The sequence below is a fragment of the Morus notabilis genome, unplaced genomic scaffold, assembly GCF_000414095.1.
Source record: "Morus notabilis unplaced genomic scaffold, ASM41409v2 Scaffold1584, whole genome shotgun sequence".
NCBI classification, from domain to species: Eukaryota; Viridiplantae; Streptophyta; class Magnoliopsida; order Rosales; family Moraceae; genus Morus; species Morus notabilis.
Genome location: NW_010366918.1, coordinates 189,617 through 210,038, shown reverse-complemented (window position 1 = coordinate 210,038; position 20,422 = coordinate 189,617). Strand labels below are relative to the sequence as shown.

At 32.2% G+C, this 20,422-nt stretch overlaps 1 protein-coding gene across 1 annotated transcript; it reads right to left on the bottom strand.

Annotated features, from left to right (window-relative positions):
- Nucleotides 1–3,132: 3,132 nt before the first annotated feature.
- LOC21391812 (subtilisin-like protease SBT3.9) lies at nucleotides 3,133–10,076 on the bottom strand. Its single transcript, XM_010111468.2, has 11 exons — nucleotides 9,984–10,076; nucleotides 9,773–9,864; nucleotides 9,227–9,324; nucleotides 8,958–9,113; nucleotides 8,739–8,853; nucleotides 7,782–8,325; nucleotides 6,493–6,590; nucleotides 5,995–6,234; nucleotides 5,160–5,274; nucleotides 4,517–4,739; nucleotides 3,133–3,936 (listed from the first exon to the last, which is right to left on the bottom strand). The coding sequence occupies exons 1-11, from the start codon at nucleotides 10,074–10,076 to the stop codon at nucleotides 3,365–3,367; spliced, it is 2,346 nt and encodes a 781-aa protein (XP_010109770.2). The 3' UTR covers nucleotides 3,133–3,364.
- Between the last annotated feature and the right edge of the window lie 10,346 nt (nucleotides 10,077–20,422).

Here is a 20,422-nt window from a genome sequence, read left to right as displayed (position 1 = left end):
ATCTTTATTATTATACAATTCCCCTTAAAATAAATAAAAAAATAGACCGTTTTACCAATTTACTTTTTTTTTTAGTTTTACCAATTCACTTTTTTTTCCCTTTAAGGTAAATGACTCAACATTAAAAATTAGGATTTTTTTGTTACTAAAAAAAAGGGGTCTTACTATCATAGGGATTTTTACCGGTAATGTAGATTTCTGACTTTAAATGTAGTTAAAATCATCTCAAAACAAATAGTACATAGTAAATATAGTTTTTTATACAAATCTAACGGTTGAAAAAAAATACTAATATTTCCTTTTTGGCCTTTTCTGTGGACCAACAACACTTTGTGGGGGAGTTTTTTTCCAATCGTAACCTGCTGAAAGACTAATGTACTTATCTTATATTTAGTCGTAACAGTTACTATTTTGGGAACTAGAAGTCGTTTTTAAGCATATGACAATAAACAACTGTCATGCGCTACTCCAAACAAATGTTCATGCATGACCGGACGTGTCTATAAAAAAATAGAAGCATGACAGATGTAATCCTCCATGACAATATTATTCATGTTTAAAAATGACAATTGGTTACGAAAGAACGATTAATATTAACACTAAAAATGACAGATGTGCGTATTATTATTCATGTTAAAAACGAAAGTTATTTACTAGTGAGTCTTTCAATACATTCGTATAATTATTCATGACAGATGTACTAATCGTTCCTTGTCAAATGTTTAAAAACGACTTCTGATTTTCAAAATAGTAACTGTCACGACTTAATACAAGAGAATTACATTAATTTTTTAACTGGTTATGATAGCACATAGGAAATAAGTCAATCATTTAAGTGACATTTGTTTTAATGCTTTTATCTGATTTAAAATCATAATTCTTAATTCTATTATAATATTTTTTCTCTCATAAAAAATTTAAATTTTATAAATTAAAATTATAAATTATAATTTTAAATCTATAAACAAGTGAAGGGCTATAGTCAAGTCGTTCATTTTTTTTTCTTAGACATATAATAGAAATTAAAAAAAAAAAAAAAAGTAAGGATTCTACTCTACAATGCGTATAGGTCAAAATTAACCCCCCATAGGATTACAACCTACAAGGGCCCCTATGGACTTCACAAATCACAAATACACTTATTTGGCAGTTACTGCACTAGATTCCTGCCTACACATGTCAGATTCTTCTGTGTGATAAGTGGAACACTGTCCAACATCCTTCTCCTCTGTTCTTTTTCGTTCTCACCTTCCATGCAAATCACTGTCCAAGTTGTTTTCCTTGGAAAACTGGTTTTGGGAATTCTATTTTGTCAAATTATACGCCAATTAAGGGTAAGCTGAAAAGGAATATGTTTAATGTGATTTTGACATCTGGGACAAGAGGTCGATATCTGTCAAAGGAAATTAGACTTTTAAATCTAGCAAAAAAAAAAAAAAAAAATTAGACTTTTAAATTTTCATATAAAAGCAACTTCCAGGAAAAAGTTTAATTCTATATTTATGTCCTCTTTAACTACTGTTAGGAACTATTATTAGGTTTAAATTTCCAACCGCCTGATGTGTGATTGGTGTTGTTTTACATCGCATGGTATAAATTTTAAACTTAGACACCCACCAATCAGTCAGTTAAAAATTCAGTGACATTTAAAACTATAACCTTGCCGACAGCTAAAAGAAGAGTAAGAGGTCTCGTTCATTTTACCGATTTGAGTTTTTAATTTTAAATTTTTACAGTAAAAAGCTCTAAAAAAATGTCACATCTAACTTTTTCTGTTACAGTAAATTTTTTTAAGAAAATATCACATTTTAACTGAAATTAAAAATTTAAATCCACAGAATGAACGAGTCTAAAAAAATGTCACATCTAACTTTTTCTGTTACAGTAAATTTTTTTAAAAAAATATCACATTTTAACTGAAATTAAAAATTTAAATCCACAAAATGAACGAACATATCTATTTATCTAGTAGGATTAATTCTCATTCTATTATAAAAAGTGGGACTTCCAATGCGAGTCTATAAGTGGAGCCCACTCTCTATGTGAAAGTGAGGATAATATTCCTGTCAAGTTATACAACATTTTTCCTGAAAGAAACAGTCTCTGCAGCAGAAGTTCCATTTTGTTTTAGAATCTGGTAAGTAATTTGTTCGGAAAGCTCGAATAAGTTAAAAGAAAAAAGGTTACATAATGTTGGGTACAAAATGATTTTTGACTTACTAAACCCAACTGCCAAAAAGAATATCATGAGACCGAAACCTAGATGTTAGCAAAGCCGATTATTTTCCAATAAAATATCATCAGGTGTATCAAATTCTGTCAGGTGAATCATCAGGTGTATCAAATGCTGTCAGATCTAACATTCAGTACTCTATACCTATTGAAAAAGCTCTCACTTGATATTTAATCGAAATGTAGGAATTATTTACATTGTGTTTTTTTTTTTTAATAAGATGTTAAAATTATCTCATATTAAAAAAAAAAATGGATTAAACGGGTTAATTTTGCGGGATAATTAGCAAAGACGAAAAGGAATAGTCTCAACATTTTTAAAATCGTGGGGTGAGTTTTCTCATTTTAAACAAACTCAAGGGGATCATTTTGGTTAAGGTATTGGAAAAGTTTCTTTTGTAGTTTTACAAATCCAGGAAGAGAATTCTGATTATGGTTTTTTGTTACACCATATTAATATGAATGTTAACGGTGAAATTTCGTCAATAGAAATACACCAAATCACCTTCTGGTATTCTGTGGGGTTACCGGCTAGAAATTAACTGTATATTTAAAATTATGTTATGAAGTTTTTGTTATATTTTTTGAAGCATGAGAATAATGCTTGAATGAGAGGACACCCGAAATATCCTCTCATTCAAGCATTATTCTCGTGCTTCTAAAAATATAACAAACACTTCTTAACATAATTTCAAATATATAGCTAATTTCTAACCGGTAACCCCACGGGATACCAGAGGGTGATCCGGCGTATTTCTGTTGACGAAATTTCACCGTCAACAATGAACATAACACATTATGTAGTCGGATTAATCCTTGCAATCCGCTTTTAACTCATGTCCGTTTATAATAAATTTGAACTCACTAACTCGGTGTAAATTTTGCGATTATTGTGTTACATCCCCAATTACCATCCCTAAGTTGAGCTTTGTAAATTGCTTTATTTTGCGTAGTTCTTTCATCTCATCTACACTTCAATTGGCATTTGGCACAACATTAACAACATCCTGAAAATGACCAAATGAAACTATGATTTCATCACAAATGAGAACTCTTATCTAGCGTACTCCCTCTTGATTTTCCATCAAAAGTGACAAGAGGTTATTCAGACGTATTTTATATGAGAATTCCATCATGTCTCTGAGTAAAAATCATTAATGACGGTTCGAACCACCAAAGGTATTCTCACAACATGAACACCATCTCCCCAGAACAAGTTCCCAAAGGAGTATCTCCCTTGAGTCCTTATCCGAGCACAAAAAGAGACCTTGAACTTGAGCTTCTTCACTGTGGAATTGAACACCAAAACCGATGGCTTAACACTCGCGGTCACACCGGCGGGAGCTTCAACACGAGCTATGTAGACCGAATTTACCGGGCCCACATTCGTAACCGTTCTTGTAACGGTCAAGCTACGCATGAGCTCAGGAATGGTGATGGAAGGCAGATTAAGGTCCAAAAGGAACTCGGTTGATTTGGTGCTGCATTTGATTGATGAATTAGCCAAATAGCTTATGGCAGTGTTGTTGTAGCCCATTGAGCAAAGGAAACGGATATAATCTGAGGTCCCCAAGTCATATATAAGACCAGGAGATATGGCTTTGTTTGGATCAACATGACCACCTCCATAGTCAAATGGATCACCTTGCTTGTAAGGAGCTCCCTCAGCTACTATACTTTGGCCATATTCATCTTCCAAAGATGCTGTAGAAAAAAGGAAACAGAGAATTAGAGAATGAGTTTGAACATCACAATCTATTTTGCATTTTTTTTCTGTAGAAACTTTTTTACTCCTTTTTAGACATCTTGTTATTGATAAAACCTTTAAGATGGTTTCTTCCTTTAGTTGCTAGGATTTAATTTTTGACATGTTAATTGTAATTCATTTTAGTACAATAGTGTCACAAACAGTATAGAAACAAGTATGCTATGGATAATGTTGTTATAAAACGGTGAAATTTTGTGGTGGCGTATGAGAGAGACTTTATTAGCTAAACAGACAGATTTTAATCAAATTCAGTAGATGAGCACACTTTTTTTTCTTTTCTTTTTTTAACGCGATTGATGTCGATATAATCTGAAGTTCAGAAACGCGCAATAATAGTAATGTTCTCTGCTACATCCCAATTTAAAAAAAGGTTTCTCCTTGATTTTTCCAACTTAGACTTCGCAGAAGTTTAAAACTACTATGAATTGTAAATTCCGATTGATGGTAGAACTATTATTAATGACGAACAAGTTTGTTAAGGTTGATAAGAAATGTCCCTCGATGTTATGTTGTTACCTGTTGTGACAAGTGCAGACTTAATTGCAGCAGGGCTCCAGTTTGGGTGGATGCTTTTAAGAAGAGCCACAATTCCAGTAATATGAGGGCAGGCCATGGAAGTTCCCGATTCGAATTTGAACTGAATCGAAAGCTGTCGATTGTCAGAGGGATCTTGTTGCAATGGTGAAGCAACAGGAGACCAGGAGGCTAAGATATTAACCCCAGGAGCAGCAATGTCAGGCTGAAGGGAAGCATCTTAATATATTAAATAACAATCTTTATCAGAATTGTAAGATATAGATATATATCTAATAATAATAATAATAATAAAGAAATAATACTAGAGACACAAACTTTAATCCTAACTTTTTTTGTACAAACTAACATGGCGTAGGAGTTATAAACTTTTTATTAATAGACGTTTAAAAGATTGCCACGTCAAAATGATAAGAGTTTCCATCTATTAGTGAAAAAATGACAACTCACCGGCACATAAGTTGGTATAAAAAAATTAGAATTAGAGTTGGTGTTCCTAACATTGGTCATAAGAAATTTTCCATAGTGCCCCAACTGACAAAATGTTCTGACTCCACGAATCGCGATATGTCACATATGTATATGTGTTTGCCTCCGGGTGTATAAAGGAATTAAAATAACTTACCTTCAAAACAGAAGGGGAAATTGAACTGGGTCCTCTAGCAGAGAAGAATGCTACTTCAGGAGATATCTGTTGTCCCACGGTTGTTCTTGTTGGATTGAACTTGACGACAGGATTTCTGTGGCATGTATTATGGTGACGTTATTGTGTTTAGTTACAGATTAGCTTGTTATTATTAAGAAAAACAACATGGTATTAAGCACTTTGACCCTTGTGAATGCAGGTGCATGTTTTTTAACTACATTTCAGAAAGTTAAATTGAGGACTAATAATGCATTCAAGTTCAAAATAGCCTAGCCATTCTAAAAAGAAACATAAAGATAATGTCAGAAAACATGAGTACAGGATCATATAGTTGGCTCTTGGCTGGAATCTTCAGGAGCATTTGATAGATTAAAAACTTTCCAGCAGTGACAATGTTATGTCATTCTAAAGCCTGTAAGAGGTCTGTCTATTAATCCCGGTAGTCTTTCAATGGGAAAAAAGGGATTAGTATGTCCCCATGTCCCACCAGTGCCACTTTTGGAATCCACTGGGCGTCGGACCAGATGTGGAACGAAAAGGGGACCAGTCTACAATCTATCAACAATCCCCAGATGTCAATGCACGTCAATCACACAACCTCACTATTTCAGAGGACTATGTACGGATGCAAAGAATTAACATCTCACGGATGGAAGAGAGCTCCATGAAGCTATCTTCCCATGCAACTATGCCACCACCATCGGCGGTTTTCTCAAAACAGTTCAAAACTTGGAATTTCCCGTATCATAGGGAAGTTCCATACTAGATAATAATGTGAATTGCAGACACTGAAAGAAGTCTTTGAAGGAAATACCTTGTTGTCTCCATGTATGTTATTATAGATGTCCCAATTGTAAAGTCAACTCGGACAAGAGGAAAATTCCAGGACTGAGAAACATCCTTCCTAGGAGACTGCGCGAAAATGACACCAACACCTGAAGCACTCAGGACTGTTCTTGTCGCAACTATAGCCGATCTCTGGTATCGAGATTGGAAACAAAGAACCACCTTCCCTCTTGCTAAAGTGTTATTCAGAGTCCCAGAATCACAGCTTCTGTTAATTAAGAAGTGCACACAATTGGAATTTTCATTATGGTTTCAATTTCTTGGGAATATAGTTCGTGTAGAATCCAGACTTTCTAGAAAATGTGAAAGAGCAATGATACGTATCATAAAAATTATGAATGCACACGTTTCAAAATTCTGTGTAATTTGTAAAACTGAAATTACTGTTTGTCCAGGTTATTTTACTCCTCAAAAATTTAGTTTCATGATGTGCATAATTTTCCAATATGAAAAGGTGGTGTTGTACCCAGCAGTGGTTATATCTGCATCAATAGATGCAATGTCTTCTCCATAAACAAGGGAATAAAACTTGTCCAAATCCTTACTTGTATAGAGACCCTGACCCTGCAATGAGAAAATAAAGCTCATGATAGTTTTATGTCACATATGTTTATGAACTTATTTAGAGTTTACAAATTTAGATTGAAATTTAGAGTCAAGAGGATGCATGAGCCAAGAGTAAGTATGCAATTCTCAACTGAAATTTCAACTTGGCAGAAATCAGAAATTCTTATAGAAATCATGCATTCTCGGTGGGAAGGGGGGACCGCAATCCTGGGTTCAATAATTCTAATGAAGAATAAAACCCTTTCTTGTAAGAAACTAAAAACTTAAAATGAATTTGGCTCTAAAGAATGGTAATGCATTAATTTGAATGGGGATTATTGGAATGTTTTTCTTGCAAATCCCCCAACTAGTGAAACATTGACATTGCTATTACCAAAACTATTAAAATACCTGTCTCGAAGGATTCTGAAAATCTGAGAGCCAGATTTTGGTAGGGGAAATGAGTTTTGAGGGAAAGGTATTCCTTACCACTTTTTTTTTTTTTTTTTTACCACCTTTAAATTAGATGGGCAAGTCAGAAAAAATAGTTAAAACTAATCGAAGTTGGATGGAAGGAGATTTTTTGCTAACGGAACAAAGTTTGAGGGGATGGAGTGGTGCACTTTAAAAGTCGAAGGCAAAGGGACATTAGTGACATGGTCAAGGGCCAAGTATAAAAATTATCCAAAAAAAAAGTTGAAATCATGAATTCTTCTCCCTTGTCTTGGTTTTGAAAATATTAAGCATTCAAAATTGACAGGATTTGAATCATAATTGCCTAGCTGGTTTACATTATCTCAAGGTATCCACCCTATGTTAGATTAGTAAATACTTATCACTCTTACCAGCAACAATGAAGCTTGAATAATAGATTTTTGGAAATTAGAAAAATGATATTTGAAAATTGAAACTTACACTGTCTTTCTGACACAGACATAGGGCTAAAATTTGTAATTCCAGGAAATTCTTTGATAGCAACCATTAGGGTGAATTGGAGAAATAACATTTCTAGAGAGTTGCTATTCGAATATACCATTTCTCTAAAGATTCGAGACTAATTTACACATAAAAGAGGTGTGGGTGAATAACTATACTTCATAGATGGTACATGGCCTAATTGACACCAACCCATTTCATGTTAAATTCTTATGACACATGAACAAGAACCAAGCACAAAACTTCTATGGCTAGAAGGACATAGGGAAGTACCACAAGAGTTTGATTATTTCCCAAGGTAATCGTAGTTGGAAAACCTCTATCAATGGTGCTTGCAGCGACAGTTAAAATCCACGGAGCAGTGTTTATGACAGTTTGGGTATAAGGACCAGAATTTCCACCTGAACACACTACAGAGATCCCTTTGGCTACAGCATGGAATGAACCAATGGCCAAAACATCGTCGATATAAGATGGAAGAGGAGGTGAAGAGCCAAGAGATACCGAGAGCACATCCACACCATCATGGATTGCATCATCAAATGCTGCGAGTAGGTCAGCTGAGCTGCAGCCACCAGTTGCCCAACAAACTTTGTAGACCGCAAGCCAAGCAGATGGCGCTCCACCCCTTACCCTGCCCCTAGCTAGTCCCATAAAACTAGCATTTTCTACTGGAAAACCAGCTGCAGTAGACGATGTATGAGTACCGTGTCCAGCAGCATCCCGCGGAGACAGAAACTCAATCCCATCACTTGCATTTAACATGCCAAACTCGGCTTCATATCCTTTGACATACCAACGAGCACCAATTATTTTCCTGTCCCAACAAAGGTAGTCAACTTCATCCTCTTCTGTGGCTCATCACATAGAGAAGCAATTATTGTAAAGTTTGAGGATGAATTTCAATGTATCAAAACAACACAGAAGATTTTCTAATTAATTATATAAGTTCACAATATAAAATAAAAAAAAATCTTTCGTATGGTACAAAAAATACGCTACATAGGTTTAATTCTGAATTGTCGGAATTTTTTTAAGTTCAATTAATTTGTCATACTTTTCTTAACTTGATATGATTCTTATTTGATTTGACAGCTCATAACTATGTCCTATTGGTACCTTACAAAGAATTCTCCGAACAATGTACAGCGAAGAAACAGAAAACTAATTTGATATGAGGAACTCTTGAATTAGAGAATAAGAAAAAGTCAGAACACAAACAAAACCAACTTGTTACAGTGTGAAAGATTGAATTCCAGTCCTTGTTGACATATCCCTTTCCAGCGACATGGCGCCTTTGCCATATAGGCGTCATCTTTGAAGCTCTTGGACTCGGGCCAAATTCCTGAATTAATAAAAGTTAATAAAAAAGTTGAGCTCAAACAAAACTTGATCCCACAACATAGCAAGCATCCAAATCAGTTGGAATGGGAAGATTTACAAACTAACCAGTGTCCATGACGCCAATAATAGCACCACTGCCTGCTCGGCTCTTCGTCAGAATTCCGTTCCGAATATAAGGGTTCACATGCAGAAAATCCCAACTCCTAGTCGTGTGGAGACTGAGAATTCTATTTGGAACCACAATTACAACTCCAGGGAAATCTACACGTATCATTATTGTAATACAAGTTGTCTGAGTAGATATACTTGTTAGCAAAGCGAAGAGTGTCCGTGATTAAGAAAATAGAGGTAGTAGTTCACCAACATTGTAACACCTGCAATAAGCTCAGCTTGAGACGGAGTTAGGACCGCAGCGAAACCCGAAAATCCATGCTTGTAGCTATAGAGAATTGATTCCTTTGCAGCTTCTTTACTGTCATTATGAAATTTGCAAAGGTCTTACTTTTTTTCTTTTCTTTTCTATGTTATCGCCACAAGCTAAAAAAGTTCACTTCCTACTACGGTCTAATTCAACATGATAAGCTCAAGAATAAAAGCAGTTAGGGGCTTGGAGACCCCCTTTTTTTTTTTGGCTTAAAAGGGGCTTAGAGACTTGTTAAGCATAAAACAATACTTAAAAATGTACGTTCATTTTACCGATTCGAGTTTTGATGCAGTAAAAAATTTTAAAAAACAGTCACATTTAATTTTTTTATTACAGTAAAATATTCTCATATAAAGTTATATCTCAACTCGAATTAAAAATTCGAATCAGCGAACTAAACATGACCCTTAAACTAAAAGATGTACCTATGAAGTGAATTTCTTCCTTTACAAAATCACATAGAAATTAAGCTCAAAGAAAAAGAGGAAAAGTGAACCTTCCAAGTATATGAGAGAGAATCTGATGGTGTGACTTAGAAACAAGCTCTGGCTTACCATGTTTTCTTTCCCCCATGTACACGATATGAACCTGAAAAACAAAAAAAATAAAATAAAAAAACCAATTTCTTCTTCCATTTCAAAGAAAACCCAGAAAAGAAAATATTTGATTAGAAAAAAGGAATCTAATAACAGTTCTTTCTTACTCACATTGCTAGAAGCAAGGGCAACAAAGATCAAAAAGTATTGTTGCAAAGACAGACCAAAACAAATGATGCCAAACATATTCCAGGGAGGAGCCATGGGAAATCTGAAAAGAAGACACAAGTAATCAAGTGAGAAAACTGAAGACCCTTGTCTATAAATCACACTTATTGGTGTATATGTAATAGGCTTTTTTGTGAGTGGTTGATGTATGAATATGAAGGTGGACCACTTCTTTTGCCTGCTCCACTACTACTACACTTGCTAGCTTGCTCAGCAAAGCACAGAACTGTGTATATGTATGTTGCACTAATAGTAATTGATTGAACGTTGTTGCTCCATTATATGCAAAATCAGATTTCACTTCATGATCATTTTGAAAGAGAGTGTTGTTATAATAAAGGTAATGATGTGCTTGGAGTTCCATTGGACGTCTTGTCATGAGGAAGCATGTTTTTGTTCAATGTTGACTATTTTGGAACCCAAGCACAAGCAAGTTGGTGACTCTGTCAGATGGCTCACTTCCCTAGACCACCAAAACCATTGAAGATCACTGTTGATTAAACAATGCTATTTAACATTGACGGTGCGAAACACCATCCTTATTATATAATTGGTAGTGTTTAGTATTATCGGTGTTCTTAATATTTTATCTATTGATAGTTAGAAATATTTGTGTCTTAAATTAGACATGTAATATTTGTGGAAGTTTAAGATATGAATGATGATATATAAGACTATCTTGAATGTAAATATCAAATGTTAATATTACAAAAATGTAAAAATGAATTCAATTTTATGCTTCAATGCTTAATGATATTTTAAATATTAAATTTATTTTTTGTTATAATTATGAAGTTTTGGAACTCGTAAAAGTAATATGCTAATTCTAAATTAATTTAAAAATGATAATTTGAAAATGACTAAATGAAAAATCAATACCATCCGGGAGCTTGGCGGGATGAGCTCATGCCACTCGTGCCCCATTCAAGAAGTCGTTGGTTCGAGCTAGGACTCCTTTGAGAGGGGATCCATATGCCATGCAGGAATATTTTGCCTTCTCACCTTTATTAAAATGCTAAAATTGGCATTGTTATACTAATTTAGCATTGCATTAGAAATGTTGTAATATAACACTATGGATTAATCTCTACATGTGTGCTAATTTTAGTATCAAATGAATTAAAAGGTACTAGATTAGCACTTAAACCACATTATAAGAGGTAAAAAGAAAAGGAACAAATATCGGTAGAAGGTAGAAACAGACCAATTTCAAATTAGACAACTAATCTAGACCCCAACTTTTCTTTCCTTTAGGCTGCCCATGAGTAAGAGTGGCAATTCGTGTTAGTGAATCGTGCTCGTGTCAATTCGTTTATTAATCGTGTCAAAAAATATCAACCTAAATATGACTTGTTTATTAAACGTGTCAAAAATATTAATCCAAACATGACTCATTTATTAATTGTGTTAATCGTGTCAACATGTATAACCCGTTTAAATTAATATATTAAATGAATAATTAATATAATAATGACTTATTTAACACGGTCAAGACATGTTTAACATGTTTATTAGTCAAATTATCTTTTACTTTAAGAAAAATAAATGAATTTTACCTACAAATATTAAAATTCACATTATTTGTATTTAATATGTCATATAAATTTTCATGTTATATCACATATTATTAGATTGCAAATGACACATATAGTTAATAGTGTCAATTCGTGTCATTTCGTGTCAGGAGATCAATCCTAACCCAACCCATTTATTAATCGTGTTAACCCGATTATGACCTAAACCCATTTATAATAAACCTAAACCTACTAATTTTGTGCGGGTTTCAAATCGTGTCGTCGTGTTGCTACCTGAATTGTCAGTCCTACCCATGAGATTGATTAGTTAGCCTGGTTGCTGATTGTGGGATTAGGGGACTACTTATCCCAAGCTCTATAGTAGCAATCATCATTTTTAAATTTTATTCATTAAATTATTTTGTGCTAGAATGTGATAAAAATACATTTTGGCAAAGACTCAATTATAAACCATCTTCAAAGTACCATATTGATAATATGATTTGGTAGTCTAAAATTGTGTCCTATTGTTGGGTATCTGCTATAAATAAATAAATAAAATTGATATTTATTTATTTTATCACCCAAATTAAATAAAAAATTACGTTTGATATTTAAAAATCAATATATAAATTATTTTAAATTTTTTAATCAACTAATAAACACAATCTAATATCTACCAAGTATAATTCAATGTAGAATGCAACGAAGCCTACTTGAAATAATGTTTTTCACAACATTCAATTAAATTTACATAGTGATTAATTTCAGAAAGGTGATGAATTGTGGGTGCGTCCATAATTGTGGGTGCGTCATATCAATGATAGAACGCAATTCACAATTATGTAATACACATTTTAAGAAAGGTTTCATATACAACATTCATCTTTTTCTCTCTTATTTTGTTCAAAATTGTGATGTACGTGGATTTCCATAAAAAGTGCGTGATCATGGTGAGGCTTTAATGGCTTGTAATAATCGTGGAGAACATTATAGAAAGAATGAGAGAGACAAAGTGCAACACAATACTATTATGTCCCATCATGTCATTTTAACGCGGTTTTGTAATGAACATAATGAAGATATTATGCACTAATTATCAGTGCAGCAATAGTTGGAAAAACTTGTTTTCTACTCCTATTTCAGTAGAATTCTTTGGTAAATACCATGTTGTGGTTCTCAGTTCTTAATCGTCAGTTTTTTTTTATCATATTTTGTTCAGTTGTGATATTTTACTGGATATGATATTATTCTAATTTGATCTCACACTTTAAACTATGCATGAATATAATACAACGGTTAAAACTTGTTCGTATTGGTAAGGTTTTTAATACCTTACGATAAAATTCAGTATTTTTTTCATATCTTATAATAGAATTTTCCCTATTTTTCATGTTATTATTGTTAGATTATTACCAATTTACCACTCTATTTCGTGTGTTTCGGGGGTCTCCCGGGGGTGCCCCGGGAGTGCCCCGGGGGTGCCCCGGGGATGCCCCGGGGGTCCGTGGGTGCCCCAGGGGTCTCCCGGGGGTGCCACGGGGTTGCCCCGGGGGTTCCCCGGGTGTGTTTCGGGGGTGCCACGGGGGTCTCCCGGGGCTGCCCCGTGGGTGCCTCGGGGTTGCCCCGTGGGCGCCCCGGGAGTGCCCCGGGGGTGCCCCAGGGGTGCCCCGGGGGTGATAGTGATTCATAAAACACATTCATGAACCAGAGCGCTTTTACTAATCTAAGTACTGAATCAACACTCAAGAGAATTATTTATCTGCTTCTTTTCTCAAGAAGGAATGAATTCCATCTCATATAATAACATTCTCGGCTACCTACTTCATAATGTCTCTAAAATACAAGGAATAGGATTCATGATCTCAGAATCCATACTGAGTAAATCAAAAGACACAAATCCAGAAATATGAGTTTGTTAAGAACTCATAATTAAAATCATTCTATATATGACCATCAGTAGACTCAATTAAAATTTTTTATACTTAACGGAAATTATTTGAAATTCATATTGTGTCTGTGTCTTTATTCCACATAATCGCATTATGCGTAATACACTCATTCAACATCTCATTATATTAACAGTGCGGATAACACCGTTCCATTTTAAATGAGAATAACATGTATTAGTAATGTTTTAATTAAAGATTCCAAACTTTAATTAAATTTATTACGAACATCACTTTTTGATTATTATCCTTAAACATTATCCTCTCACAAACAACATTTATATACAATGTTTAAGGTCACATAAATAATCACGAAATTTTTATTTGATATTCATAAAATATTTACAAATACATACATATAAAATTATAAATAAACTCTTTTATTAAATAAATATTAAATCTCATACTTCTAACACACTATTCTCGACACTTATACACAATCACTTTTGCCATATGGGTGCTTCCAACTTTTGTGAAACGTGAAGTAATAATTAAAGAAAAAGTTGATCTGAATCAAACATTTGATGACTTGCAATTTACGCCATCATCATAATGCTCAACAGTTCAATACACACGCACAAACATAATTAAATAAATAAATAAATAGCATAGAACTTTTTATCCTTTTCTTACCCTTGATGATGGAAAATCACGGAATGAAAGCAGTGGAAACATTTTGACTCACTAATAAATACTAGTTGTGCATTTTGGTGAATTGGGTGGTAAAGGAACAACCGTTGAAAATTAATTCATTTGGGTTTCATCAAAATAGTCATGGTATTGATTATTAGTTGGGTTCGTGGTGCACTCTACAACATATGCTTTTAGTTCAACATAATTTCCTTCTGCTACTTCCGCACTTAATCAATCTCCTCTTTCTCATGCGTTGGTCCAATTTTTGACAACTTAGAGAATCAATGGTACTCAAGGATGAATAAATAATTTAAGAGGTTAACAGATTCTACCTAGCTCTAATTATGAATTATTTATGAAGAATTGATATATATATGCAGTGACTATATCAAATAGACACTTCATAGTTTATAAGTAATTTATATCTATAATTTCGAGAGTGCAATTCTAAATTTATAGTGGAGTAACTATTGAAATTAATATAATTAATTAATTAATTAAAGTGTTTAATTAATTATTAATTTTCTTAGAGCTCGGGATTATATGTCAATTAGTCTTCGTGTCGTCTTTGTAATTCTATTAGACACAAGGGCAAAATGTGAATTTTAGAATTACAGAATTCTAAAAATTAAACACTCGAAATAATTATTATTTAAATAATGTGATTGTTTAAATTTGAATTTGAACACATCTAGATTTATCCATTTAAACTTATTTGATAAGTTGTTCAATTTAGAATTCAAATTAATTTAAGTTTGACTTAAATTAGAATTTAAATTTGAATCAAAATTGCATTGCAGGATAAATGATAATTTTCTCTTCCTTCCCTATCTGTATTTGGCGCCACATAGGGATAAAATCCTCTACACATGGCCGGCCACACCTAGGATAAGGGAGTGGGAGATTTTATTCCAAATTCAAATAGGAGATAATTAACAAGCTTTATCTTGGGGATAAAGATTTGATTCCTTCTAGGAGTTTGACTTCTACTCTATATAAATAAGAGAATAGTAGAAAATTGTAAGACACAATTTTTTACCTATTTTAAAGGGTGGCCGAATTTCTCTAATGAGTGAGAGGAAAAAAAATTTCTCCAAAAAAATTTCACATTGTGCATGCATTAGTGTTTGTGAAAATTTGAGTGTTTGTTCTAACTCGTTTTGTCTCAGGTGTGCCCACACATACGTCTTCGTGGATTCTAAGACTTGACGTGGAAGACATTGATTTTCTAAACACAAGGCTTTGGAGAAGGATTATTCGAGGTCAAAGAACTCAAGTTATCATCCTAATCGGCTGCAAAGTATTATTACTAATTTGAGTTCTTAATAAATAAATTAATGTGATTAATTTATTCATGTATAAATTAATATAATCTATAGAGTATCTTAAAGGTTTTATGAAAATTTTTGTTATAATTGATCCGCTATCATCACGTTTTCACATCTGAATTTGATTCGGAAACCAACAACAAGAGCAACTGGCCAAATCTAGCCCAAATCTGTTGTTAGGAGTTTTGGAGCTAGTTAAATTATCAAATGAGAGTCATCTTTTACGTGGATTAGCCACTTTTATCTCTATTTCTTTTTCCTTTTTCTCTAATAGGTAGGAGAAATAAGTATCATTTTGATGGCACTTAAGAGAGTTCATAAGAATCTCACCCTTATGGGTTGGTTGGCCCAATTTGTACCAACCAAACTGGCATTTTCGAAGAGAGTTCAAATTTGTTAATTTTTAAGGGTTAATCTCATAAATAATTTTTGAGGTTGGATCTCAATCTCATTTAGGTCTCACATTAGCTCATAAGGTTTTATTATGTTTCAGTGTTGATCTTTTTATTAACTAGGTGTTAAATATTTAACGAAATTTGTGAAAATTATGGACTAAAATTGGAAACATTTAAAATTTAGAGACTAAAATAATACAAAAAAGAATAAATATTAATTTTCTCAAATAGTCCCTAAACTTTAGCTGTTTCAAATTTTGTTCCCTAATTTACACAAATTCTGTTAAATATTTAACACTTAGTTAACATAAGGACCAAACCTGAAATGTAGTAAAACTTAATGGACCAACTATGGGACATTTTAAAAGTCATGGGCCAAAAATAATTTATCTTTTTTTTTTATATATACTTTTCTCTATTCTAACCATTAGCTAAATGATTAACCATTTTGGAGAATGCCCACCCTAACCCCTCTTTTTTTTTTTTTGCTCTAATAGTGTGTTTGGTAGGATGGAAAAGAGAGAGGAAAGAAAATAAAAGAAGAATTTTGTAGAGAAAAATTGAATTTTATGTTGTTTGGTATAGAGGAAATGAGAAAGGAAGGAAAATAAAAATTCATAGAGTCCACCAATTTTTAACCCTTCCAACTTTGAAAAGAAAAGAGGAGGAAAAATGTATGACAAAAAAATGATATGTAAAATAACAATTTTAACATTCACCATTCATCATATTTTTATTTGTATTAGGATATTATTGTAAAATGCCTTAAATTTGATATTTTTTGTTCACTTTTCTTTCTCTTTTACTAAACAACATGAGAGAAAATCATTTTACTTCCTTCACATAAGTATTTTACTTCTCTTTCCTTCCTCTTTTTTATCTATCCTACCAAACATAGCATATGTGAGATAGAGACTTTAAAGCTGAGAAATATTGTATTTTTTCTTTTTCAATATTAAAAGTTTAGCGATAGTTTTTTAGGGGAAGTATTAGCAATATATGTGTGCTCGTATAGATGTTTGTGTATATGTGTGTGTGAAAATCATGTCTCTTGGATGGAATTCCAATACATATAATTTTTTTTCTCCTCACCATCAACTGCTATTCCTCACCAAAATCTACACAATCACTTGAATCGTGATGTACTGTTCCAGTCTTCCGTTGAAGAGTTAAGAGTTAGTTACACCTTTCGGAGTTTGTTAATGCCTTCATTAAGACCAAAACATCATCATTAAATTGTTCATAATCCGAACATACCATATCAGTCACCCTTGACACCTTCTCATTTATTACGAGACGCTTGATTCATGGATTATAATCATGATATTAGAATCATTTTTAATTTACGTATATTTTTTATGAGAGAAAACATTATAACGAACCATGAACAATGAACTGTTCATAATCCGAACCTACCATATCAGTCACCCTTGACACCTTCTCATTTATTACGAGACGTTTGATTCATGGATTAGAATCATGATATTAGAATCATTTTCAATTTACGTGTATTTTTTATGAGAGAAAATACTGTAATGAACTATGAACAATGAGCCATGATTCTTTTTGCTATGAGAGCATTAGCATTACTAGTAGGTTTATCACCATGGACTTGTTGAGTCCCTATAACTTCGTTATCTTCCTCCATCCCTATAATATAACTTCATTTCCAAAAAGATGCTTTTGGTTTCCTGGGTTCAAAAGCCGTTTCAGTAAGCTTTTGGATGATATGTCAAAAAAAATTTCTGTCAAAATCACAAGATTTCTTAAAAAAGCTCTTCTAAATGAAATTTAAAACTTGTACCAGAAATTCAAATAAGACATTTTTAAACTTTACTCTAACATTATTATTGCTTATAAGACCATCCTTAATGCAAAAGGTAATGTTAACTGTATATTTAACATAAAAAAGTTTGATATGGTATTTTATTTTTATTTTTATTCTAATGTATAACACTATTTAAAATGTTAAATTTATTTTTTTCTATAATTATTAAACTTTAAAAATTGTAACATTTATTTTAAATTAATTTAAAAATGTAAAAGTAGCAATGATTACATGAAAAAGTAAATATTTTAACTAATAGTAATCAAATGTCAAATTTTTTATGTGCTATACTTGATAGAAAATTTGTCATAAAATATAGCATATGAGATATTTGACATAATAAATAGTATTGTATTTAAAAGTATTTTTTACACTTAAATATTAAATTTACAATTAACATATTAATTATAACATTGTATTGAATATGCTCTAAACGAATTGAAAAACCGCGTTATGGTTTCAAAAACTTATTGAAAAGTCAGTTTCACTGAATAGACAAGTATGTTTCTATCGTACAAGACTCCGCTAGAAGACTTGTAATGAGGGTAACTCGACTGGTTTCTAAAATAAATCAAGTTCCAACAATCTCATAATCATTTGTCCACAAACCATAATAATAAATAATCAACCAGCCATAATATAAAACTCTAATAGGGTCATCATGCGCTGTAAAATGGTGAGAAAACAACATAAATTACACGAAAATCATCTAAAATATTTAAAACATTATCACAAAAGTAAACTTAACTAAAACCTAATCAAAATATATTCATAAAAATTGTCAACAGATTAAATACACATTTCTAGCAACACTACAACAACTACTATACATATCTATAAAGCCTAGAAAATTGCTAATTAAAAGATATTTACAATATTATTAAAAAAAATTATAAACCAATCAAACTCGAGAAAAGTATACAAATATTTCATAAAAGAGTCATCTATATATTTTGATACTTTGCATTTTGAATTATTTAGAAAATATATCCTCGACTTTCAATCTTTGCAAACATATACGATTAGATTGCATTTAATAAGCAAACTTAAACATTTTCTTAGTCAATAGTCAATTTTAACTAAGAAATTGTGGGAAGAAAAAGCCTAATGGCCTGTTTGTTTAGTGGGTTCATACTCACTTGGTTTTGGTTCAAACAGTATTTTCTCTTATAAAAAAATTAAATTTAAAATTTTTATTAAAATGTTTTCTCTCATAAAATTTAAACTCTGGTTCAAATCATTGTTTTGAATCCATTTAGTTTCCTTCATTGTTTGGCTGGAGAAATAAGAAAGTAACAAAGCTTGTAGAATACGAAAGGGTGGAAGGGAGCAACATTCTGCACAGCTAAATGCCGGGTAATTTATGGATGAAAAATTGGGGCATGTTTGGAATGTATACTTAAATCATGATTTGTGTTTATTTGTGAGAATTTTGTGAGAAAAAATTTTAAAATTCAAACTTTTTATGAGATAAAAAACACAATAGCAAATCAAGATTTGAATTTGAGCATTACTTCCAAACAACTCTTAGATTTCATAAGCGATACTGGACATAACTTATATCTAAATGCCTCACGTGAGAAGCTCAAGCACTATGCTGTTTCTTTATCACTAATTAGACATGCTACGAGGGATTAGGACCTAATTGACAAACTTAATCAACATGAGAACTAACTTACTAAAATAAAAATTTGACAGAATTACTAAAATGTGAAAAATATAAGAAATTGGATTATTGTCACTAGTGCCTTTAAATTTTAAGATTATTTTCACTTTGTCCTCTGAACTTTAAAAACTCTCATTTTGCCCCTTAAACTTTGAATTGTTCATACTTATCCCCTTTTTTTGTTGTAATTTGTATTATGATTATTATCACTGATGCCTCCTGAACTTTAGGGTTATTCTCAGTTTACCTTCTGAACTTTAAAAACTATCATTTTACCTCCTAAACTTTAAATTGTTTCCACTTAATCCTTCTGTTGTAATTTTTGTTAAAAACAAATATGAAAAAATAAAATAACGCAATCACGTGGTGTTTCTGTTTGAATTTCTGTTAAAAAGAAACAGATAAAATCCACATGACCACACTTAACCCCCTATTTTTCCGTTTGATTTTAAAATAAATTCTAATAAAAGGGGTTAAGTGAGAACAATCCAAAGTTCACGGGGCAAAGTAAGAGTTTTTAAAGTTTAAGGAGCAAACTGTGAATGACTCTAAAATTCAGGGAGCACCAATGAGAATAATCTTTTATATTAAAAATAGATATAAAAAAGAAGAATAACGCAGTCACGTGGTCTTTTTATTAAAAACAAGCAGATAAAAATCACATGACTACAATTAACTCTCTCTTTTGTTGTTTGATTTTAACAAAAATTAGCCTAATTCAAAATGAAAGAGACAAAATGGAAATTTTAAAAATTTAAAGAGTAAAATGAGAATGACTCTAAAATTTAGGAACACTAATCATATTTGATCATAAGGGATATAAATGAGCCTAAAACCCTTTACACTGCACTTAAAAGTAGGGACACCAATCAGATTTAATCATAAGGCATATAAAGGGGCCATACACTACACTATGCATAGGATTAGGAATTCTATTCTTTTTTTGCTTTGTTTTGTTTTTAGATTAATTTCAAAAATTCCTCCTGAATTATGACCCTTATAATACTTTACCTTCTAAATTTCAAAACGTAACATCCAATCCTTCTGAATTTTGTTCCGTTAACAATTT